General features: G+C 39.5%; 1 protein-coding gene across 1 annotated transcript in view; it reads right to left on the bottom strand.

The window, feature by feature from the left end:
* LSM12 (LSM12 homolog) overlaps positions 1-24152 on the bottom strand; it is a 32812-nt gene extending 8660 nt beyond the window's left edge. Inside the window, exons 1-2 of the mRNA XM_072646069.1 lie at positions 23392-24152; positions 21202-21335 (exon numbers count right to left, since the gene is read on the bottom strand). Of these exons, the coding sequence (XP_072502170.1) occupies positions 21202-21335; positions 23392-23515 (258 nt within the window). The 5' untranslated portion in view covers positions 23516-24152. The remainder of the gene's footprint in view (positions 1-21201; positions 21336-23391) is intronic.
* Positions 24153-25389: the final 1237 nt, after the last annotated feature.

The following is a 25389-nucleotide window of genomic DNA, read 5'->3' as shown; positions in this document are numbered from 1 at the left end:
CTGGAGAGCAATTTGGAACTATGCCCAAAGGGCTACATAAATGTGCATACCCTTTGACCCAGCAATATCGATACTAGGACTATATCCCCAAGAGATCATAAAAATGGGAAAGGGTCCCACATGTACAAAAATATTTATAGCAGCACTCTATGTAGTTGCCAAAAACTGGAAGTCAAGGGGATGTCCATCAATTGGGGAATGGCTGAATAAATTATGGTATATGAATGTAATGGAGTACTATTGTGCCATAAGAAATGATGAATAAGAAGACTTCAGAGAGGCCTGGAAGGACTTATATGACCTGATGCTGAGTGAAAGGAGCAGAACCAGGAGAACTTTATGCACAGCAACAACCACAGTGTGTGAGAGTTTTTTCTGGTAGACTTAGATTTTTGTAATAACACAAGAACTTCTTACCAAAAAAAAAAAAAAATCCCAATGGAGGATCTCAAAGCAAAATGCCTGCCACACTCAGAGAGAGAAATATGGAAGTCACTCACATATTGTAGCAGATCATGTTTGTGTATGTGTATGTGTTTGTGTATCATGTTCTGATTTGTTATACGATTTCTTTCATTTATCTTAGTCTGACTACATAGCATGACTATAGTGAAAATATACTCAATAGGAAAGTATATGTAGAATCTATACAGAATTGTATGCAGTCGTGGGGAGGGAGGGGGGGAGTGGGGGGTAGGTGGGGGGGGATAAAATCACAATTGTATGGCAGTGATTGTTAAACATTACAAAATAAAAAAAAAAGTCAATTGGAAAAAAAAATGTCTAATAATAAACTTCTGTCAATTTAGTCTAAAGAAGCAAAGGCCGGGGATAGACAATCTTCAAATATAAGAAAGGATGTTCTGGGGGTGAAAGGGAGTGGCATAACGAGCTGCTTTTCTATTTCTACCAGGGAATGGATAAAATGAGTCTAAATCTCAAAAGGGCTTTGGATTAGACATTAGGAATAGCATTCTGACAAACTAGGTACATAGCCATTATCTCCAGTGACTTTTAAAGAAAAAAACAAATATCTGTGAGAGTTTAAGCAAAGTTCTGTCTGGAAACAGATACTAAATGATCTATGTATTCTTTTCTAGCCCTATGATTTGAATTTCTCCTAAATACTGGTAGGTAATGGAGTCTAGAGAAGAACCATCAGAAACCACCTCAATAAGGTCTAACTAAGTATCTCTTGAGCTTATTTTTTGTTTTCCCTTTCTCTACTCTCCAGCAGACTGGCCCCACCCATCTTAATCTCTCCCTTAAGTACTGCTGCATACAAATAGATTCAAAAAGACCTAGTGAAGCATTCATTATCCCCTCACTCCATTGCCCCCGAAACCATCAGTCCCTTTCACTACTTCTATGATTCAGGTCTCAAACCTTCGCTTCTGACTTGAGCAATCAACTGAAAATGTGTACAAATGTCTTCCACGTTAGCAGGTAGAATCAAATTTACTAATGTGCAATCTCCAAAATCACTAATGATCTTTTTGCCCAATCTGATAGCCTTTTCTGAGTCCTTATTCTTCTTGATCTTTCTGCAGCATTTGACATTATTTGACTATATTCTCTTCCTGGATACTCTTTCTTGGTTCTCTTCTACCAGTCTGATTGCTCCTTCTCTATCTGACATCAGAGGCTCCCAAGTGTTTAATTATCATCTCTATGCAGATAACTCCCAGATCTACATATCCAGCCCTAGTCTCTCCCCAGAGCTATAATCTCTTATCATCAAATGGATATCCGTGAGTGTTATTATCTTCCCAGTAAATTCGCTCATTCCAATTTCCCCATTTCTTCGGAGGGTAATACCAACCCCCCTCCTCTCTTCTCATAATGCCACTATCCTAGTTCCGGGTCATTGTCACTTCTTGTCTTGGCTATTAAAATAACTCCTAATTGGTCTCCCTGCCACAAATCTCTCCCCATTCTACTCCATCAAAAGCTAAAAGCCAAAAGCTACTAAAGTGATCTTCCTAAAGCACAGACATAACCACGTCACTTCTCTAATCAATAAACTCCAATGGATCTCTATTGCCCCTCATATCAAACAAAACTCCTGTTTTACTTTTAAATTCTTCACAACCTGGCCCCAACCTACCTTTCTAGCCTTACTGGACATTACATCCCTTCTTGCACTCAGTAAAACTGGACTTCTTGCTGTTCCTCCACAACATAGCGCTCTATCTCCCAACTCTACGCCTATAATGCACTTTTTCTTCACCTCTAAGAAACCCCAATTTCCTTCAAAACTGTACTCAGGGGCCACCTTCTACATGAAGACTTTATTGACTCTGTCCCAGTTGCTAGTGCTCTCCCAACAAAAAATTTTATATTCTCTCTCTCCCCACTTTGATCGAATGTAAATTCCTTGATGGCAGAGACTTTTATTTTTGTCTTTGAATCTCCACACCATCATGCCTGGCACAATTATGTACTAATTAAATGCTTGCTGACTGACTACTTCTGGGGTTGCAAGCTCATCATCAAAAAACTTCATTGGCTTTCAAGACACCTGGACTTACTTCAACTCTAACTTCCTTCTATTATTTCAAGTAGCACAAAGGTTGATACCTGTGGTATCAAATATTAAGAACTGGAAGAAACCTTGGAGAGGTTCTACTCTTGCAGACTATGTACTCTGGCCTCATTTTATAAAAGAAACTGAGATACCATACTTCAACATCAATCCCTTGAAGTATCCACCACTCAAGTAAAAGTTAAAATGGGAAAAGGTTTTCTTTCACTTTGCTGCTGCAAATCAGTCCTCTTTGTGATCACCAAATAAAATAATACTATGGGAAACAGGAAGTTCAGATTAGTCGTCAATTCAGAAACTTCCAGCAGCCTATTTTGATGAAAATCTGAAAAACACAACTTGCTATATCAGTGACCTCCTCATTATAATACTTTCAAGAAAAACTTCAAGTTTTTCAGGGAGTTTTAATAGGGAGTTACTGAACTCCCTGTCTCCCTTCTCCTCCAACATAAATGAGAGGAATTATCAGTAATACTGATATGGTGGAATAAATTTCCACTACTTAGAGCTCACTATCAAAGACCAAGGGACAAGGAAAATCTTCACGTAGAAAAAAATAACATTGGTTCCCAAGAATGAGATTGTTGTAAACATTATTATACAGAGATACCTTTTAGGTAATGTGTTCTTGAAAAATACCTGAGTACTGCACTATATGAAATGACAAAAGAGATTAAAAAAAAAAACCTGAAGACTTGTGTGAACTGATATAGAACAAGAAAAACGTATTCAATAACTACAGTAAGATAAATGAAAACAACTCTGAAAGACATAACAACTCTGATCAATGCAATGACCAACAGGGATTCCAGAAAACTAATGACTTAAGATATGGACTGAAGATACAGAATGAAACATATGTTATCAAAAACAGCCAATACATTAATTTATTTTGTGTGACTACTGTTATAAGGGAAGGCTTTTATGAGGAGAGGAAGGAATGACAGTGATGAAAAAAAGATGAAACTTAAAAATACAAAGAGGAGAAAAGACAGTTCAGAAGAGGACAAAGATAATATAAACAGGAGAATGTTGGTACAATTACATTAAATTTAATATATACTTTTCAAAACCAAGTTGTATGCAATAGATTCTTAGTTTCATATACAATCCTCTTTTTCTGGGTTTTTTTTGTACACGTAAATATTTACGTGTGTTGAAATCTCATAACAAACAGGTCATAACAAAAAAATTAATATTAAAAATAATTTGTGCCTAAATTGCTTCTGTAAACAAATTCTACCACAAAGCAAATAATTACTTCCTAATTTTTTTATGTTTATAAATTTAGAATTTTTCTAGGTTGAAATACACCTATATGATTCCCTCAGTTCATTAGCTTAACTTAGAGATATTGCCAAACTGATTGGAAGGGAAAAAACTTGCCCTTGGAAAAGAAGTGCCATGATTTAGGTTACAATTTGGTAGGGCAAAGCTTCACACAGACTAGATCATAGGTTCATAGATATAAAGTTAGAAGGAACCTTGAGGGATTATCCAGTTTACCACCACCAGGTTAGAGGAGAGGAAACAGAGGCTCAAAGAGGTTAAGTGACTTGGCAAAGTGTCAAAGCTGGGATTTGAATCCAGACCACAGGAGCACAGAAAGAGAGCTGGAAAAGACCTGAGAGGCCATTCACTACACCCTTTTCATTCTACAACTGAGGAAATTCTGACTCCAGATCCAATGTACCTGAGAACACTACATGTATCAGGATTTTAGGCACGTTTTTTAATGCCAACCTTCTGGCTTATGTCAATTCCTAAATAGTATCCACATAAAATGTGCTGGCAACTTCAGAGAATGAGCACTGTGCATCCAGCAATCTGAGAAATGTAAAATAAAATGTTTATTGCTGGCAGACTCACAACTTAATTGCAGTTACTCCCTAAACACCGGGAGTTTAGTTTAATCTGAAGCTTCCTTTCATTTTGCAGGAGTCCCTAAAAAGCCATTTAAGAATCTTCCTCATTTTCTGGTAACCAGTCTTTCTTTTAGTAGCAAAGAAAGGGCAGGAACTTGACACCAAAGCATTTTAATAGTAATTCTTAGTCACACTTGCAGCCCTATTAAAGTAATAAATGAATGACCTCTTGTTCCATTCAGTAACTGGGAGAAAACAACAAAATACATCCCACTAGCACATTGTTTTGAAAGATGGCCATTGATGTATGACTAAATTATTTCAGCAGTTCCAGAAGCAATGGGAAGGCAAACAGCATGGCAAAGTGGAAAGATACCTGAATTTGGAGGCAAAGGACCATGGATCAAATCCTGGTCCTGACTCTTGCTGCCTGTATTGACTTGGATGAGTCCCTTAATCTCTCTGGCTTCATTCTAAAATGAAAGGTTTGAAGCAACTGACTCCTAAGGTCATTCCAGGTCCAGATTTACAACTCCATTATGCTTCTAGGAAACCAGAGGCCTCCCAGCTCCAGGGAAGGAGGGCCATCCAAAAGGAAACCTGTTAGGGGATTTGCTCACCCACAGAAGCCACTCAGCTCCTTTCTTCATCAGTATATTCTGGGCCTTGCAACCAGATATCCTCAGATAAAGGCACTAGGAGTTACTACAACTAGGAGTTGCTGTAACTCAGGGGGGAAAAAAAACTTTGGGTGACTAAAGGGAGTGGCAGGACAGAGTTCACCTCAATTTCTAAATATGATCTGCTATTTCAGTTCCAGGAAGAACACCAACTGCCCCTCACTCCAAGTTTACAACATGTAGGATCTCAAGGGACTGTTTCCACAGATATAAAAATCTCACAACTTTTTCAGACATTAAACTCTCATAAACAGCATGGGGCTGTAGCTACTTGATACAGTTCTGCTCTATTTTTTTCTTAGAAAAGTCCTTTTAAAGTATTTCAAAAGTGTAACTCTTAAATGCCACTTTCAGTGATCTTTTTTCTTTTGTATTTCTACCAACTTGATAAACTGAGAGTGTACTTACCTTTTAAAGTAGTTTTCAATAATGCAACCTGTTTGATCAGAAAGATAGCCCTGCCCTCACTGAAAAATCTACTAGCAATTTAGCTTTAAAAAAATTTTTTGCCATTAACTATTTAGGGTTCTCTTCCTTTTTCCATACCTCAGCTTCATCCATAAAGAATGCACAGGAATGTTGCAAGGGTGATAGATCATATATTAACTACTAAGGGGAAAGATGTTCATTTGATTAAATTATTTCCAAAAAATACCAGACTGGAGAAGGCCCAAGAGCTACATTTTGATGAATTTCATCAGAATATGGTGCACATTTACATTTGTATCTCTGTGTTGAACTACATACATTTAAGGGTTGTAAAGTTCTTGACATCTCATTTGGCTCTAGATATAACCCTGGGAGCTAAGTGTTACTGCCATCCTCGTTTTACAGAACAAAGAACAGACTCAGTGACATGCCCAGGGTCTCTGAGTATGTGACTGATTTGGAATTTGAATCCAGGTCTTATGTCTAAGTTCAGCAATATACACTGAGCCATATTTCCTCTCAGTAGATTAGTGTCTTAAAAGGTAAATTTCTAATCCCTGAAAGCTATATTCATGAAAAATTTCCTTTAATATCAAACACATGAGTCAGAAAGGTGTTTTGGCTGTGTAGCCTATTGCTTAAAAGGGCAATACAATTCAAATGAAAAAAGCTTTTTCATGCTTTTCACAAAATAAAAGGCCCCTATCCTCTCAGAGCTTACATTCTACTGGGGGGAGCAGGGGAAAGATGAAAATAATAAAGAAATGAGGGTCCATGTGATAATATGAAGAAGGAATAGGTCCCAATTACTAGAGAAGTGGCACATGAGCTTAATCTCAAAAAAGCTAGGGACTCTAAGACGCAAAGATAAGGAGAGAGTAAATTCCAGGAATGGGAGACAGCCTGTGTAAAAGTAAGAGAGGAGAGAGACAAAAATCAATCAATAAGCATTATTAAGTAGCTATGTGCCAGGTCCCATAACAAATGAAACCATCCTTGCCCTCAAGGGCAACAACAATATGCACCCACATAACTACATACAATTTTTTTCTTGGACCAGACCTGCAATAAGTGGAGGTAACTACTGGTGAGGGTTTTCCCATACCAATGTAGATCAGAACCTTCTCTATAATTTATCCTTAAAGAGTAGCCTGGGGGCGGAGCCAAGTTGGCGGAATAGAAAGATGCACATACGCTACCTCCGAACCCACTGCCCATAAAATATCTGTAAAAAAAGAACCACCGGCGAATTCTGGAGCAGCAGAAGCCACAGAACAACGGAACAGAGGAGATTTCTGCTCCAGAGAGCCTGAAAACCTCTCACAAAAGGTCCCTTGCGCCCCAGACCCGGAGCACAGCCCAACCCTGCCTCAGTGGCGCGGCGCAGAAAGGAGAGGATCTGAGCAGGCTTCAGGGACAGAATCTCCAGCAGCCGCGCGGGTCCCCCCACCCACAGGTGACAAGGGTCGGTGAGAGGGTCTCTTCGGCGGGTCAAGAGGGGTGTGGGGTGCCCCCATAACTCAGGCCCCCTCAGGAGGCAGCAGCGGAGGCGGGAGCAGACCAGGGCTCCCCAAGCAGGCAGGAGCCTGGATCCATTGTTGAAGGTCTCTGCATAAACCCCCTGAGGGAACTGAGCCTGTGAGGTGGCCCTGCCCTGACCTGAGCACCTAAACTTAATCTCACACTGAATAGCAGCCCTGCCCCTGCCAAAAGCCCTGAGGCTGGGGAGCAGCATTTGAATCCCAGACCCCAAGTGCTGGCTGGGTGGATCTGGAGGCGAGGTGGGGGTGGAGAGGACACTCAGAAGTCAAGTCACTGGCTGGGACAATGCCTAGAAAAGGGAAAAAAAATAAGACTATAGAAGGTTACTTTCTTGGTGAACAGGCATTTCCTCCCTTCCTTTCTGATGAGGAAGAACAATGCTTATCATCAGGGAAAGACATAGAAGTCAAGGCTTCTGTATCCCAGCCCACTCAATGGGCTTAGGCCATGGAAGAGCTCAAAAAGGATTCTGAAAATCAAGTTAGAGAGGTGAAGGAAAAACTGGGAAGAGAAATGAGTGACATGCAAGCAAACCATGAAAAACAAGTAAACATCCTGCTAAAGGAGACCCAAAAAAATGCTTAAGAAAACAACACCTTGAAAAATAGGCTAACTCAAATGGCAAAAGAGGTTCAAAAAGCCAATGAGGAGAAGAATGCTTTCAAAAGCAGAATTAGCCAAATGGAAAAGGAGATTCAAAAGCTCACTGAAGAAAATAGTTCTTTCAAAATCAGAATGGAATAGATGGAGGCTAATGACTTTATGAGAAACCAAGAAATCACAAAACAAAACCAAAAGAATGAAAAAATGGAAGATAATGTGAAATATCTCATTAGAAAAACAACTGACCTGGAAAATAGATCCAGGAGAGACAATTTAAAAATTATGGGACTACCTGAAAGCCATGATCACAAAAAGAGCCTAGACATCATCTTTCATGAAATTATCAAGGAAAACTGCCCTGAGATTCTAGAACCAGAGGGCAAAATAAGTATTCAAGGAATCCACAGATCACCACCTGAAAGACATCCAAAAAGAGAAACTCCTAGGAACATGGTGGCCAAATTCCAGAGTTCCCAGGTCAAGGAGAAAATATTGCAAGCAGCTAGAAAGAAACAATTCAAGTATTGTGGAAATACAATCAGGATAAGACAAGATCTAGCAGCTTCTACATTAAGGGTTTGAAGGGCGTGGAATAGGATATTCCAGAAGTCAAAGGAACTAGGACTAAAACCAAGAATCACCTACCCAGCAAAACTGAGTATAATACTTCAGGGGAAAAATTGGTCTTTCAATGAAATAGAGGACTTTCAAGCATTCTTGATGAAAAGACCAGAGCTGAAAAGAAAATCTGACTTTCAAACACAAGAATGAAGAGAAGCATAAAAAAGTAAATAGCAAAGAGAAGTCATAAGGGACTTTACTAAAGTTGAACTGTTTACATTCCTACAAGGAAAGACAATATTTGTAACTCTTGAAACTATTCAGTATCTGGGTACTGGGTGGGATTACACACACACACACATGCACACGCACATGCACACACACACAGAGACAGAGTGCACAGTGAAATGAAGAGGATGGGATCATATCTTAAAAAAATGAAATCAAGCAGTGAGAGAGAAATATATTGGGAGGAGAAAGGGAGAAATGGAATGGGGCAAATTATCTCTCATAAAAGAGGCAAGCAAAAGACTTATTAGTGGAGGGATAAAGAGGGGAGGTGAGAGAAAAACATGAAGTTTACTCTCATCACATTCCACTAAAGGAAGGAATAAAATGCACACTCATTTTGGTATGAAAACCTATCTTACAATACAGGAAAGTGGGGGATAAGGGGATAAGCAGGGTGGGGGGGATGATGGAAGGGAGGGCATGGGGAGGAGGGAGCAATTTGAGGTCAACACTCATGGGGAGGGACAGGATCAAAAGAGAGAACAGAAGTAATGGGGGACAGGATAGGATGGAGGGAAATATAATTAGTTTTTACACAACACTACTATTATGGAAGTCATTTGCAAAACTACACAGATTTGGCCTACATTGAATTGCTTGCCTTCCAAAGGGAAGGGGTGGGGAGGGAGGGAGGAAGAGAAGTTGGAACTCAAAGTTTTAGGAACAACTGTTGAGTACTGTTCTTGCTACTAGGAAATAAGAAATAGAGGTAAAGGGGTATAGGATGGAGACAAGGGCAGAGAGGGATGACAGAAGAGAGGGCAGATTGGCAGACGGGCAATTAGAACACTCAGTGTTTTGGGGTGGGGGGAGGGGACAAAAGGGGAGAAAATGTGGAACCCAAAATTTTGTGAAAATGAATGTTAAAAGTTAAATAAATAAAGAAAGAAAGAAGGAAAAAAAAAAAGAGTAGCCTGGAACACTGAGAGATTAAGTGATCTGCCCAGTTCCTCAGCCAGGATGTGTCAGAAAACCCAGACCCTCCTAACTATGTATGGGGCCAGGCTGGCCTCATCCAACATAGTTTCAGCGAAAGGGACTAGGATATAAAGACATCAGGAAAAGCTTCATGAGTACCAAAGTGGGGTTTAACTAAGTTTTCAATGAAGGTAGTTTGCAATTCTAAATGGAAGAGGGGTGCATTTCAGGTACAGGGGATGCAGATAGGAGATAGAATACGGAGTTTTGGGGACACTTTGGCTAGTATGTATAATTTGAAAAGAAGAATAATATACAACAAGGCTAAAAAGTTGGCTCCAGTTGAGATCTACATTTTCAGACATGGTCAGCATGTTGGTATCTTTTGCCTGAGTAGCCTTCTTATGGGAAGGGGGTAGGAGAGAGAAGCAATGTTGAGTTAGTAAGCCATAAGAGATGCAAAAAAAAAAAAAATCAATAAAACATTAAAATATACAAAACAAAAAGTTCAGAAGAGACACAAACAGGGCAATTTTGTATTTACTGTGTAATTTAATGTTTTTTAAAAACCAAACTGTTAACATTTTAGAGCTCCATATACAACTGTCCTTTTTTTGTTGTTTGTTATACACTGAAATATGTTTGTTGATTAGTTTCATAATTCTCAACAACACACACACACACACCCGGCAGTCAGATTATAAAAGACCCTCAATGCCAAGTTAAGGCATCTTTTTTCATCCTGGAGGCAGTGTGGAGACAATGACAGTTTGTAAGTAGGGGAATTATACGGTGAGATTCATGCTTTATAGTAAGATTATTTTGGTAGCTATGTAGATGATGGCACTGAGGATAGATCTCAGAGGTAAAAGATTGGAAGACAGGAGTCTCACCAGGAGGATATTGCCACAATACAGAAGAGAGGGGAGAAGGACCTGAACTACAGTGAGGGGCATTTAAGGAGAGCTAGGAGTCAGGAAAAGACTTGAGGACTAGCTCCATACTAATCAAGATATTTTAAACAAGTCACTTAACTTCCCTAGACCTTGTTTCTCTATCTATAAAAGAGGATCTCACTCACCTCTTCTTAGCCTCCCAGGAATGCTATGAAGAGAATATGCAACCATAAGCGCTTTGGGCATGAAAGATGCTTTAAAATTCCAGGGTATATAATCATAACCTCCCCCACTAAAAACCAATCTTTAAACTTTCTATATTTAGTTTATCTAAACACTATCATATTTCCATAATGCAATCAACAACCAAATCCAAGATACAATCAGCCAGGCCACAAACATTTTACAAACAAACTTGCTTTATCATATAGCTTAAAAGAAAAACCATGTTATAATTAGCTTTAAAAGCTTTGATTAGTGGTTAAAACATAACTGTGCTGTCAAATAAAAAGCTTTTGTACCTGATGTTGACAACATATCTTTCTGATTGAATTTATGAACCTGTTGTATGCAAGGGTCATTTCTTATTTCATCTACCATTGAAATCAAGCATTGTTCTGAAATCAATCATGTGAACCTGCAAGAGTGAAAACTAGACTGGCAACAAAGTTGAAATTTGACTGTAAATCAACAAGCTGATGCTAAATCACACAAAAAGATCAAAGGGTGGCTTGGAGCAATTGAGGGGAATATACAAATGATTCACACCCAACTTTTAGCCAAAATACTCATTTTTCTTCCCTACCAATTTTAGTCCCTAAGAAGAAAACAAATAATCTTATGTTAGTATCTTCCAAAGGTACTAAAATAAAACATGGAAATGATGAAGTTATGAGGGAACAGTAGGGGAACCCATCAATCATACAAGAAGTGATTTATATCCAATGAAGCATATAGTTAAAAACCTCAAGTGCTGGCTATGTCTAGAGCTCTGAAAACATGCTCAGTCATCTGCTTAGAGTTAGAGAGAACAGCATCTCTGAATTATGAAGATGGATCAACTAACTATAACATTTAATTCTCACAACTTTGGAGCACTAAAAGGAAAGGGAAAAGGGCAAGCCACATGGACAGGTGGCTATAGTTTCTGCCAATCTAACCAGACCTTTTTTCTCTCACTTTAAAATGACAGGACCTTAAAGATCATCTAGTGCAGAAACACCAAGCGGATCATAGTGAGTGACTTGTGGCAGATTTGTGACTAAAACACAAGTCTTCTGGCCTCCAGCCCAATATACTATCTACCACAGCACACAGTAACCTTTATTTTAATTCTTAATCCTCAGATTCTACAGGCCAGAAACAAGTTCTTTCATTCTATAAGTCTTTATATCTTGGCCACATTTGTGGAGAGCCCAGGACTAAAATTTCACCACACCACATTTTTCCATTCATCTGGCCCTTATCCCATAGAGAATAATAAAAAGGTTAAAACTTAACATCCTTTACATGTGCCATAACATTCTGAGTTATGCTCCCCACAATAGAGATGGAAAGATGGGACAATCCAGAATACTGGGAAAAAGTGCAGTAAAAGTACCTGGATTCAAATGTGAGCTCCATTGGTTTATTGCATGTTTGACCTTGGGCAAGTCCTTTTACCATCCAGTCTCAACTTCCTCCTCTATAAAATGAGAAGATTGAACTGAATGGTACCTAAGGTTCCAATGATTTTATAACCAGTCTCCTTAGGTGACCAACAATATCCATTTGTGAGACAGGTATCTGCCAATCTCTTAAAGGTCAAAGTTTTTTCCCACTGAACAAATGTTTCTCCATGTAGAAACTACCCCCTGAGCTAATGGACCAATATGCCACTGGCCCTGACTAGTGTACATGTCGGGGTGATTCCTATTGGTATAACAACTGACATTTTTACAGAGCATTTACAGATTACCTCATCTGACCCCTAAAACAAGATAAGTATTCAGATATTATTATTCTAATATTACAGATAAGGTAAAACTGAAGCTTAGTGAGATTAAATACTTGCCCATGATCACACAATTAGTAGGTATCAAAAGATACAATTTGAAATCAGATCTTCCTTCACTCCCCCCTTCTTGGCCTCCCCAAAGACTATGTAATGTTTCTCAAAGTGTGGTCCAGGTCCTGGGAATCCCCAAAACCCTTTAAGGAGGTCTTTGAGGTCAAAACTATTTTCATAATAATACTAAGACATTTTAATTTTTAATGCAAATAAATATCAATATAACCAATTAAAAAACTCTTCAGGATACTCTTCAATCCATTTTAAGAGTATAAAAGGGCCCAAAAGTTGAAGAAACTGCCCTAAAGGGATTTCCCCCCTGAGGGACCCTACTCCTGACTGGAGCGTATCTCTCCAAGACCACTATTTCAGGAAAGCCCCAGCCATCATGCTTCACTTCATCTTCTCTCCTCTCCAGTCACCTCCTCCATATTATTACCAATTGTCTAGTTGTCTTTCAGATACTTCTGAAAGTATCTTTTCAGACCTTCCTCTCTTTCTTTCCGACTCTTTGGCTCCCCCCACACAACTTATCCTGGACCCTTTCCTCACTCCCCCCCAACTTTCAGTTCAGAAACTACAACCATTATCAAATCAATTCTGCCAGTGATCCTGAATAAAGTGTGTCTGTCTACTCCCCCTATGGCACTACTATTTCTGTAAATATTTTAGCCCAAAATTTCCCTCTCTAGCTATCATTTCCCAAGTGTGTCGTCTCCATCACTAAAATGGAAGACTTTAGAGAGCAGTATCTATCTTTGCCTTTGTATTTGTATCCCCTGCTTAAGCTCACAATAACTACTTGATTCCTCATTCCTGACTCCAAATCAAGCATCTTATCCACTAATTCTTTAGTAGGAAGATGAATTTAATTCACACTAACTTCTATTTGTCAAAAAATGTCATATTATTGGAAATCTCAATCATACAGGAACTCCCCTTCCTCCTTACCTTCCCTCAAATACAGGGCGCAGCTAGATGGTGCAGTGGATAGAACACCAGTGCAGAAGTCAGGAGGACCTGAGTTCAAATCTCACCTCAGACACTTGGCACTCACTAGCTGTGTGACCTTGGGCAAGTCACTTAACCCCAACTGCCTCATCCTGGGTCATCTCCAGTCACCTTGATGAATATCTGGTCACTAGATTCAGATGGCTCTGGAGAAGAAGTGAGACTGGTGACCTGCACAGCCCTCCCTCACTCAAAACAAAGTCAAGTGCAAGTCATGTCATCATTTCTCTGATGGCATGGTCTTCTTTGGCAACAAAGGACAAACACACACCCAAATGCACACATACTAGAGTACATGGTGACAGTCCCTGGGGATGGTGGCCAAAATAGAACGTTCATGTGCCTCCACCGAAACAGAGCTCAATGGGCATACAGCACCTATTAAAATTCAACAGCTAGAAAAACTTCAACCATTAGGAACACGTTCAAATCTATATATACCAAAAATGGACTGAGATTATTTTAAATCTCCCATCTAAATCCTCAGACAATTAACTAAAGACAACTGCTTTCTTAACAACAAATATCATAATCAAAAATGGACAAAGAAATTACCTCCTTTCAAAAATAAAAGTTCTTTCACCTTCCCTGCCAACTCCATTATTTGCATTGCCTCCTCACTGAAGTGGAAATATGCAATGAAATGACCAAAAGAAACTAAGAGAAACAGAAACAAGTCAACTGCTTGTTGCCAGTCCCATTAAAATAGGTGAGAATGACACCTTTGCTTAAACTAAATTTTTTTAGATTATAGATTTTCCCCACAAATAATCTAAATTTAACTTTATACGTCCCTTTCAAATCTTCAAGAAGCACTCTCTAATTCAGCAAACTGGTATATAGTCATACCTGTTTCAAATGCATACAGTACATTTATCTAAAGAGATGAATGTATACTAAAATGAAAAGGCTGAACTAGATAATCTCTAAGGTCGCTTTTTAGCTCTGACATTCAAGGAATCTTTATCATTGTATCTTTCCAAGTTTATTACACATTACTCCTTTCCAGGCGCCTTCAGGTCTGGCCAAAGCAGGCTTCTTGGTATTCTTCACACTCAATGTTGTACCTCCTACTCTATTCTTTGCATAGACTGTCCTCCATTCCTGGACAGCACTCTCTTCTCAGTTCCACCTTTTAAAATCTCCAGTTTCCTTCAAAATTCAGTTCAAATTCCTTCATGTAGCCTTTTTTATGCCCCCAGTTGCTAGTGCTTATAACCTCACATCAGTCTGTATTTACTTTGCATATACTTATCTGTATACATGTTGCTTTTCCAGCAGACCTGAAAAGCTCTGTGACTGTTTTCATTTATGTCTTTATATCCTCGGAGTCTGGCACAAAGATGTTTAAGCAATGTTTTTTGATTGAGCCTTGTCTCTACCAGGTGCTAGGGGTCACATCTGTTCTTTTTTTAAAATAGGAGTTTAGTATCTAATACCCAGCAAATACTCATTAATATATCAATGTATTAATATCATGGTCCTGGAAATTAAAAGTTTATTTTAGTATCCAATAAGATTGTAATGATATTGCCAATACTATCATGATACATTCTAACAATTCACCACATCATATCTGATTTATTATGAGACCCAAGGTAGTATGGGTAATAGCTTTCAAGGAAAAAGCCTCTCCTTACCTAAGATCAGAGAAAGTGCTCATATCAATATTCCTGATTTCCCTATGAGATATTAATTGGTAATACACATTTAGTTCAGGGCAAATATACTGAACAGTCCTGCATTTGATACTTCCCCCCCCCCCCAAACTATTAGGTTTTGAAGCACTTTGTTTTATTTACCCTACTTGACTTTAACTTTTCTGTACCATGGAAAAAAGGCTTGTCATTATGTTGGCTACCTGGCCCCATGTCTTGAATATATTCAAGCATTTTCTTAACACTGAAGAGAGACATGGATTAATTAATTCTATTCTTATGATCCAGAGCCAAAAGATCCATGGACAATCCTTATTCCCCTTACTATGGGATATCAATTAGTCCATTTCAATAAAGATGAAATTATCACCAGTTACCCCCTCTGATCACAAGATCAAAAATAGCTCATTCATGGCCTCAAGTGGTGTATCAGCTTCTTTTGAGTCAGTTCTTGATTATATACACTAATGGAGCTGAACACTAGGCTAGGATATTGTAAAGTCTAAGATCCAAATCATTTATAATTGGCTTTGGAATGTTTTCAGAATTGCATGAATGTCTTACGTTTAGAAAATTTATAGCAATAATTAATAATACCATGATTATGATGATCTGATTAGAGAAGTCTAAAAAAAATGCTCCCTCCCTTCCCTTATCCTGTACCCTCCTGATTTCCCTTTCCCATTAGCAAGAATGGATGGTATCATCTCCCAAAGTAATGTAAAATACCACCTTAAATAGACCTAGCTCACCCCTAAATAGTTGTAAGTAAATACTTTCTCTGGGGGCAGAAAAAGTAAGTTATTAAATTAAGTTATTAAGAAATAATAGTTATTAGACCATTTCTTGATGGTCTAGAATAAACAAAGATCTTGTTTATGACTACAGAGGGTTTTAATTAAGCAGGTTAAAATGCCAGCAAGATCAGACAAAATGTGACTATCTTCCATTAGTAGAAAGGATGAAGGGTAACATCAACACAACACTATTTGCCACCATCTTTTTTCTGGGCACCTTAAAGTGTTTAAACACACCTTGCACACCTATCTAGCCACTAAAAAGGACCCCAAGTTTGTTAACCATAAATAAAATTACGGTAACTCCATTACTATTCTAGATGCTCGGAAACCCTAGCTTTTGCACAAAAGAGTCCTTCCCTCTCCCCCATCAAATAAAGGAAAAAAAACAAAGTACCTTAAAAGTTACTTCCTACGTGGTGCTAGGAAGGGGAAATCCAAAATAGCTTCCTGCACATGGCAATGTGAGGAACTAATAAGTGAACCTCAGAGAACCTTCCAATCTCATTTTAGTCATGTGTTTCAGCTACCAGAGATGCATGGGCTTTTGAGGGTTATTCATCTCCTCATCACTCTGGGGAAGAGGGGGTAAAATATAAAAAGTCTAAAACATGATTAGCAGAACCTGCAGGGACACCAACAATCTGCAAGCCTGCATAATAAACTGGCTCCTAAATAACAACTATTTTAGTACAAATAACTTTGAGGAAGGAAACCTCCCCTAACAGCACACATTCGCCACTGTCTACTTGAAGCAAATTTAAGAACATCCCTCTCTACTATGACGTTCCCCTAAAATACACTACAAGTGTTGCAAATGTCTCTTCAAACCTCTAAAAAGACCAAGGAAATTATGAGGAAGGAGGAATGTATCCTCTCTAATAAAAAGTTCTGAATCAAAGCTATCTTATTCAGGTCCGTCAAATCTCATGAACTATGAAAGTATAAAAAAGATAACCCTAGAGCCGAATTTGTCAAATCTCATGAACTATAAAAATATAAAATCTCATTAACTATGAAAATATAAAAAAGATAGCCCTAGGGCCCCCTTAACTGGTAACTTCAGCAGGAAGTGCTGGGTCCCAAGTGAGGCACCCAAAGACTGGCTAGATGAAACATTTCATAAGTACATGCAACTAACTATATGCAACTGTAGCCTTCAAACTGAAACTTCAGACCCTTCTGATTTGTAAACCTTTATAAGTATTTTGGTAGGATAACGGTTTCAAATCCATGTCACTTCAGGGAAACTATGCTACAACTGGCAATAATGTTTCAAATAGTCAAACAAATGTTTCAAGGGCCAGAGAGCTTCCTTGCTCCCTAAATTGTTGATGGAGTTTCCCGCATTCCCTAGGAAAATAGGATGATACACTTTATTATGGCTCAGCATTTATAATCCAAGTGACTTAGAATTTAAACGTTATTTAAAAGAAGAAGTGTTGACTTGGGTATTTCCTATACCTGTTAATTAAATTAGCTTTGGTCATGGAATTTATTCCCACTTCACTTTTGTCTCATAAAGGAATCTTTTTCCTTCAAGACACAGTTCAAGCAACAGGTTCTATGTGAAGATTTTCCTGATCCCTCCAAATGCTAATGTCCTCCCTCTCACAATGCCTTTTATCTAACTACTATTTGCTTCTTCTCCTTCTGTGTATACTTGTATGTGTCCTTGTTTTCTCAATTCCTCAAAGTAGGAATTGTTTCATTCTTAGTATTCTGATGCCCAGAAACTGGTACCATGTCCAGCACACAGGAGGTATTTAGTTAGTACATGCTTGCTGACTGATTTAGTCAACTAACGGGATCAAATAAAAAATTTGGAAGCATAAAGCACTTACTTTCATACAGGATTTTAAAGTGGTTTGAAATATATTAACAATTATACAAGGAGGCAGCTAAGTGGCACAGTGCTGTGGCATCAGGAAGACCTGAACTCAAATCCTTGCTCAGATGTGTGTTTTCTGAGCCTCAGTTTCCTCATTTATCAAATGGGAATGAATAATAGTACCTACCTCACAGGGCTCTCATAAGAATCAAATGAGTTAACATATGTAAACCAAAGCCTTCAAACCTGAAAGTATTATATAAATACCAGCTATTATTAAACTACCAATGATAAGATCAGGCAACCATTTAGTAAGCATCTACTGTGTGCCAGGCACTGTGCTAGACACCGGAGATACAAAAACAAAAATTAAATAGTCCCTGTCTTTATGGAACTTGTGTTCTATGGATGGAAACAGCATGTATAAATATAATATACAAAGTAATCAAGGGAAAGGTACTAGGCAGCTGAGTGGATGGCACAGGAAAAGCATCTCAAGTATAGTGTGGTGTGAGAAATGCTTGAGACAAGGAATGATTTTGGTATGGTTTCATTTTGTGACAGCAACGGTCATTTGTCTGTGCTTCTACTGACAGTAGGCTGACTCAGAATGGCTGACCTTGACCAGATGAACTCGGATTGGGCTGGTTTCCCCATCTTTAGTTCTGTCAGCGGAGTGCTGGATCTCTCGCACGTTGTTTCATTGCTTTCTTTTATTCTGTAGTTTTTAAGAACGGATATTACTCCAAAAAAACCTACAAAAGTCACTGCTCTTAAAGAGCTCACTTCAACGACTATGAGAAATATTGCAGCAGCTCTTGGTGTCAGGGAATCAAGAGTTTTAAGGATCATTCAAGCCCATAATGAAATAAGCTCAGTCCCACCAAGGCACAAAAGTGCTTTTCAAATTGTGGCTGAAAACCAAAAAATGATGCCAAGAAGTGGCTAACTATTCCTGTAAAACAGTCTAATTAATGCTCAGCAAGCAATCAAAGACCTTCAGAGGGGACCTGGCAGGTGGAGGGGCTATTACTGATTCCTCTATAGTGAGGTATAGGCTTTTTGAAATTGGGAAGAACAGCAAGAGGACCAGCAAAAAACAGGTAGCTTGCCATGAAGAAAAAATGCTTACCATGGGCAAGACAATCTAAGGACAAGAGTAAAGACTGGAAAAAGGTCATTTTTATTGATGACTAACATTTTCAACCAAAGTCATATAAAAACATTATCACTAAGAATCCGGGTTAGTCTGTAAGACCTCGGCAGCTTCAGACTATAAACCATCTACCCCCCAAAATTCTGATGCCTTTTTTTTACTTCCATTGGGCCTAGAAGGCTTATCCCCATTGAGGGAAGGACAAACTCTGATAAATGTACTGATATACTGAAAAGCCAAGCTTATCGGAACTACAGAAATTCATAAATGGAGACGGAATACTGCAATACAACCTTACACTGTGCCACATATCACATAAGGTTAAGATATATATCTAAGAGATGGAGATAAACATTTTCTATGAAATGAGAACTCATTTGTTTTAAACCCCAATGAAAAACTACGGGCTAATATCAAGGCTAGACTTGAAAAATGGACTGTCTCCTCAAATATATGTTTAATATTCAATGTGATAAAAGTGTCATTCCAAGATGAATTAAAGAATGTCAAAATCTTGTGACTGAACTGCCAAATCAAAGTGACTGGAAAAAAAAAGGATAGGACTACATATTTTTTTTAAAGATGTAAAAAATTGTAAGCCAAAACTTTATTATTTTATTTTGTCCCAAGTAAATCCCACACTAAGAAACAGGCCTTAAGCTGAGATTTAAAGGATACTAGGGATTCTAAGAGGCAGAGGTAAAGGAGTATATTTCAGGGATGAGGAACAGTCTGTGCAAGGCATGGATGGAAATGTTCTATGTAAGGAACAGCCAAGTAGGAAAGTATATGAAATGGAGTTATATATATAAAATGACTGGAAAGATAGGTATCTAAATCTGATAGTAGGTTTCAAACAGTCATAAATAAAACCTTAAATAACCAACTGGAATACCAAAAGAGAGAACCCTGAGCCAATCACTTAAGTCATGTAATATGCAACATACCCTGAAAGCTCAGGTCCCTGCGTTTAGATTTAAATTCAGCTAAGATTTGGACACTTGCGTTCCTTTATGTACATGTCAACCACCCAAGTTATTAAGGTTAACACAAATCTCTAAATAATCCTTTCGAGGCAAAGAAAAGTCACTTTTCAGTCAAAAAGTTAAGAGCCCCTAGGGCCAATGTAAGGGATTGTGACATGAATCAGTCACCTTGAAGACAAGGGCAAAGGTGCTACAATGTTATGCCCTGTTAAAACCCATTCAGCCCAACAGCCTGAATTAAAATATGCCCATGAAAAATCTACACTTATCCTTTTTTGCTCTGGGTACGACAGAGAGAAGGATATACATGTGCCCAATGCATATATCCATATAGCTCTACAGAACATGCCTTCATCTTTAAAGGAAGGAAAAATATAAAGCACTAAAGCATGACATATTACCACTTCAATAAATATATACATTTTGAAGTAAATGTACTTGGAGATATCCTAATGTTTCTTGTACTCTCAATGCAGCTCATGGTAAAATGCTACTATCTCTGGGTTGAGATTCAAAACCCATCTAATCCAACTCATCTAACCAAGAATCCCCTTTATAACATCTCCAAAAAGTGACAATCTTGGAGACACTCAGTGGAGGTGGGTCCACTATCTCCTGAGGCAGCCCATTCCCCTTGTGGATAGTTCTAATTAATAAGAGGTTTTTCCTTATGCAAAACCTCAACCTGCCTCTCTGTACCTCTGAGGCCAAACAGAACAATGCTAATCACTCAGCTACATGAATACTATCTTCTATTTTATACTAAATCTATTCTAAACCTTGCCTCCCCAGCTAAACTAGAAGCTCAATGGGGAAAAGAGATTTACTAATGTCTGTTTCTCCAAGAAAGCACCTGAAACACAAGTGGGATTCAGTAACTTTTAAGTGACTGACTTGCCCTGAAGGCCTTTGGTGTGACTGAGGGACACCAGCTGTTCCTCCCTTTCAGGAAGTCACCTCATCTGTTCCCCTGCCTCCAAGAACCCAGACTGAGAAGAAACCCTATTCAAAAACTCTATAGCAGGAGAATCCATACTGTCTCTCCATGTGAGAGTTGGCAAATTCTTTGGAGGAAGAGAGGTTTTCTCAAGTATAGGGACACTGGCTCATACATTCAGGTGTCTAACTTTTCAGACAAGAAAAAAACTTACAACATCAACCCTTTTTGAAGGCAGGTCTTTGCTTAAACCTAACAGCATTCAGCAATTCAGAGAAAAAATAAGCCTCTTAGAAAAGGAAAGAGGCACAAATACCAGGGACTATGAGTTAATGAAAAAAATGCAGCTGACAAGATTCAGAGACAAAAATTACTCCAAGCAAACAGTCTAAGACCCAGACCTTCCCAACATTATTCTAAGCCAGACTTGGTCTATCATTCTTACCTTGCTAACATTGAGAGAAGCTAGGGGAGGAGGGGTTTCTGTGCGGTCATTAATTATTTCAATTTCCGAGACAAATTGTAGATTTATAAGCAGGATGTCTGCATGGTTAGGCTTTCCACTGGAAGAGGGACATTCTAGAGAGAGAATAAAGTTAAGGAAAACAAGCAACCAAAGTCATCAACAAATCCTGATGGGACTGAAAAACATGATTCAAGAAAGGCTTAAGGAAAATGCACACCAAAAGCAAGTGGTAAAGAGGCCTCACAAGAAACATAGTAAGAAGTAAGGAATCTCAAAACCTCATTCTTCCCCTGCTTCACCCCAGAAACTAAAGGATTTCAGGCTCTACAAACAGGAGCAAAATTGGGATCCCCGAGATGTTATCACTTTTTTCCTGCTAGTTCTTGGCATAGAAATTCATGTAACTTTTATGCAACATGGGTACTCATTTGTCTTTAAATTATAAGACACCATACCTTACAGTTTTTATTCCCATGTAGTTTCTAGCATAATAACCATTGTGTTTATAAAGTATTTTTTATTTTTGCAAGGTACTTTCTCACCATGTCACCACTTATTTCATCATCAGGTTGAAGATAAAAGGGAGGTATTATCCCCACCTTGAAGATGAGCAATTGGCCTGTCCAAGGTAATCCCAGCAGTTCATTCACTTGACAAGAATTCATTGGGCATCTATGGCATACATAATATTCTACTAAATGCAATGGAAATTACAAAAGAAAAAATCATTTACAGAATACAGTTAATGGTAGACTTGAAACTAGAACTACTACCATCAATCAGTCAGACTTGTATCCCAGAAATCCTTTTACTGGGTTGAGATTGCTGAGATTACTGGGTTACTCATTTTACAGGTCCTATTCTGCTGCAGCATCTAGAAAAAGTTGACTATGCTGTTGAAAGTTGTCTCAAAAATCACTTTCCTATACTAGAACTGTGAAACAAGTGGGTATCTTTTGTTTGATTGTTATTTGGAATTTAAATGTCTGCCACTTCAGAAAAGCAGGCTCAGTAAGACTTAATATGCACTTTCACTCTGGAAGTATCAAAAAATGATCACTGAAACAATTGCAGACAGAACCACTCCTAAGAAAAAAAATAGAATTCCCATACCTTAAACAAACTAGACATTTTAGACATGAGTAGATGGCACAGCAGACAGTGTGCCAGGCTTAGGATCAGAAAGACCCGTCACAGTCATAGTCTAATTCAGTCACTTACTAGCTATGCAACAGTGTAACAAGTCACTTAAACTTCAGCCTCAGTTTCATCAGCTATGAAATGGGGCTAACAGAATCTACCTTACCTCACAAAGCTGTTGTGAGGATCAAATAAAATACCTATAAAACACTTTAAAACTTAAGATCACTTTAAGTGTTAGCTATTACTCTTATTATTCCCACCCCCATCTCTGCTTATTATCAGTACCCCTCCCCCAGAATCAAACTTGGTTATTCTTTGTCTGGGATACTCAATGAGTACACCCCCAAAATAGAAATTTTCCGGCTAGAATATCAGCCTCCAACAAACCCCCCCCCCCCAAGAAGAAACACACAAAACAGTAACTGAAGTCTCTTTCCAGCGATCACCTATAAACTTCATCATCAGGGGATCCTCAGAGAATACCCACCTTGGCCCCTAGTTTCATTTTCTGTGCCCATGCCTCTTTCCATGAGGTAAAACACACACACAACCTCTACAAATTCAGGAGCCTCTTACCTTCGGGTACAAGCACCTACCCCTAACCTACACACCCCCTCCCCCACGTGACCACGGCCCCCTCTTTCATCTGGGGACTGCAGACCCTACCCTACAGCCCCTCCCTTCCTTCCACTAGCCCTTTCCTCAAACAGTGACCCCTCACTAAGGGATTCAGCCAGAACAGCCACCCGCGTGTCGAACCCCCTCCGCCCACCTCCTCTGCCTTCCTTCGTCAAGGCCCGGCTCCCGCGAGGAAACTGAGACCCCAATGGGGAGTGGAAGGGGGCGGCAGAAGGAGGGGAAGAAGGAACTAGGCTTGACCACGCGCATGCGTCCTTGGCGCCGCGGTCGCCGGTCGCCCCTTAGGCCCCGGACCCGGCCCGGCCCGGCCCGGCCCCAGCCGCCGCCGCCCCCCCACCCGTGCCAGTCAGGCCTGGAGTGCCAGCCAGCCCTCGATGAGAAGGATACTGAGCGCCAGCATCTTGGACTGGTAGTCAAAGGCTACCACTTCGCCCTGCAGCCGCTGCTCTTGGCACGTTCGGCATGAAACCTGGCTCCCAACGCTGAAGTACTCGCCCGGAGGAGCCGCCATCTTGGGAGAGCAGCGGCGGGCGGCGGGGCAGCGGCGAGGCCGGCCCCCTCAGTGCGCCGGCACGCACGCGCGGCGCGATGGCGTCAGCATACCGGGGGCGGGGCTAGAGGACAAACTGGGAGGGAGGGGCTCCGAAGTGCGGGAGAGAGAGAAAAGAGAAGGGAGGAGGAACCAGGCAGCCAGGATGAGTTAGGGAGAGAGGGATCAAAAGTCTGGCCCAAAAGAAACGAGGAGGTGCAAACCCCGGAAAGGTGTCCTCCTCTAAGTGAAATCTGATCCTCTCCACTGAGCTGATGGTCTTCATCCATTTCTCCAGCCTTCCTCCCCCTAACACACACAACTTGCCTAAATTTAAGGGAGACCCTCCAGTTGGATTCAGTTTTATTTTGTTTTGCGGTTTTTAGTTTTGTTTGGGTTTTTTGTATTTTCCCCAAAGAAATATCAATCTAAGACACAGAGTTGTGTTTAAACTTCCCCAGAAAATAACTTTTACTCCACACATTTGTTCTCTCTCAGAGTTAAAGAGGAAAAACAAAGCAACAGACAAAGGCTGCTAAGGCAGAAATAATACAATTAAACGAATATACTCCTTTAGGATAGAGACTTTAATTTCTTAGCTTTTTATGGTTAGGACTTAGTATCTTGAACAGTTTAGCTGGCAGTGAATTGACCCAAGACCCTAGTAACTGTCATTTCCTATCACATCCTATAAATTTTGACATTTGACCTCTTTTAGTTTTAGACTGAATCTCAAGCTGATCCAATCCTAGGTCAAAGACCGAGAAGTTTAGAGGTATGGGTTAGAGGGATGATTTTGCCTTTGTTGACCCTGAATCTCTGATAAACTCATTTGGATCAGAGTCAGTAGAAAAGAACATGTTCCAGTCCTTAATAAGAAAAAAGAAAGGAAAAGCATTGCTCTTGCCAAGCAAGGGGCACAAGGCTCCCTGACTTCTGCAACACCTTGGTGAAATCAAAAGTAATACTACCTGATTATACAAAGTATCTTTTGTAGTCTTTTCACATATATCACTTCATTTTATTTTCACTCCATCCTGGAAGAAGGTAAATTTAAGAGGTTACAACATATTAGTGGACAATATCTACTTGTGAGACTAGAAACCAGATATTCTAATCATGCTCGTGTCAACATACCTGCACTCCAGCTACCTTTTTAACTACATAAATTAGCTTTTATCATTTCACAATATAAATTATGTATTTATTGATGGGACCTGGACCCCTAAAAGGAAAAGACCATATCTTTGAAAGCAGCCCCGTCCCTGAATTTTCCCATACATGTCAGCAGTGCCTCTGCCCTAGGTAACTGGCCCACCCCAGCCCACCTCCATCACTTAATTAGTTTGACAGGGCTTTCACTGTCAATCTAGGCCCACCCCAGACTACTTAATACTCCTTTCACTATAGCACCTAGACCACCCCTGGCTATTTACCACTTCTTAATCCCATCCAGATGCTTTCACCATGCTTTTTGTAGGTAGGCTTCAGTCTCACTGCCATTAAGTTGCAGATTCACTAGGAATCCTGCTCACTCCCATTGGCTACCGAAGATTCACTTAGAATCTAGCCAGATTGGCAACACAAATAAACCTCAATATTTTGACTGAAAAAAGGCTAGAGTGGTCGAATTCTTTCCAGACCCCCTGTACCTTTGCATTTCCATGTTCCCAGCACCCCAAACCACAACATGTATCAACTTCACTTTATAATTGAGCTATCTTTATCATTTCACTATCTAAATTTGCTGTTTCTTCATTGAATGGCATCCACTTTTCCACGCTCATTTCTTCCTTTCCTCCCAACAAAACTAACCAAGGGCAAAGATGTCTCAGGCTAGAAATGGCTTTAGGAAG

This window comes from Notamacropus eugenii, chromosome 2 (assembly GCF_028372415.1).
Source record: "Notamacropus eugenii isolate mMacEug1 chromosome 2, mMacEug1.pri_v2, whole genome shotgun sequence".
Lineage (NCBI taxonomy): Eukaryota > Metazoa > Chordata > Mammalia > Diprotodontia > Macropodidae > Notamacropus > Notamacropus eugenii.
Note: the sequence above shows the minus strand (reverse complement) of the source record. Positions and strands in the feature narration are given on the sequence as shown.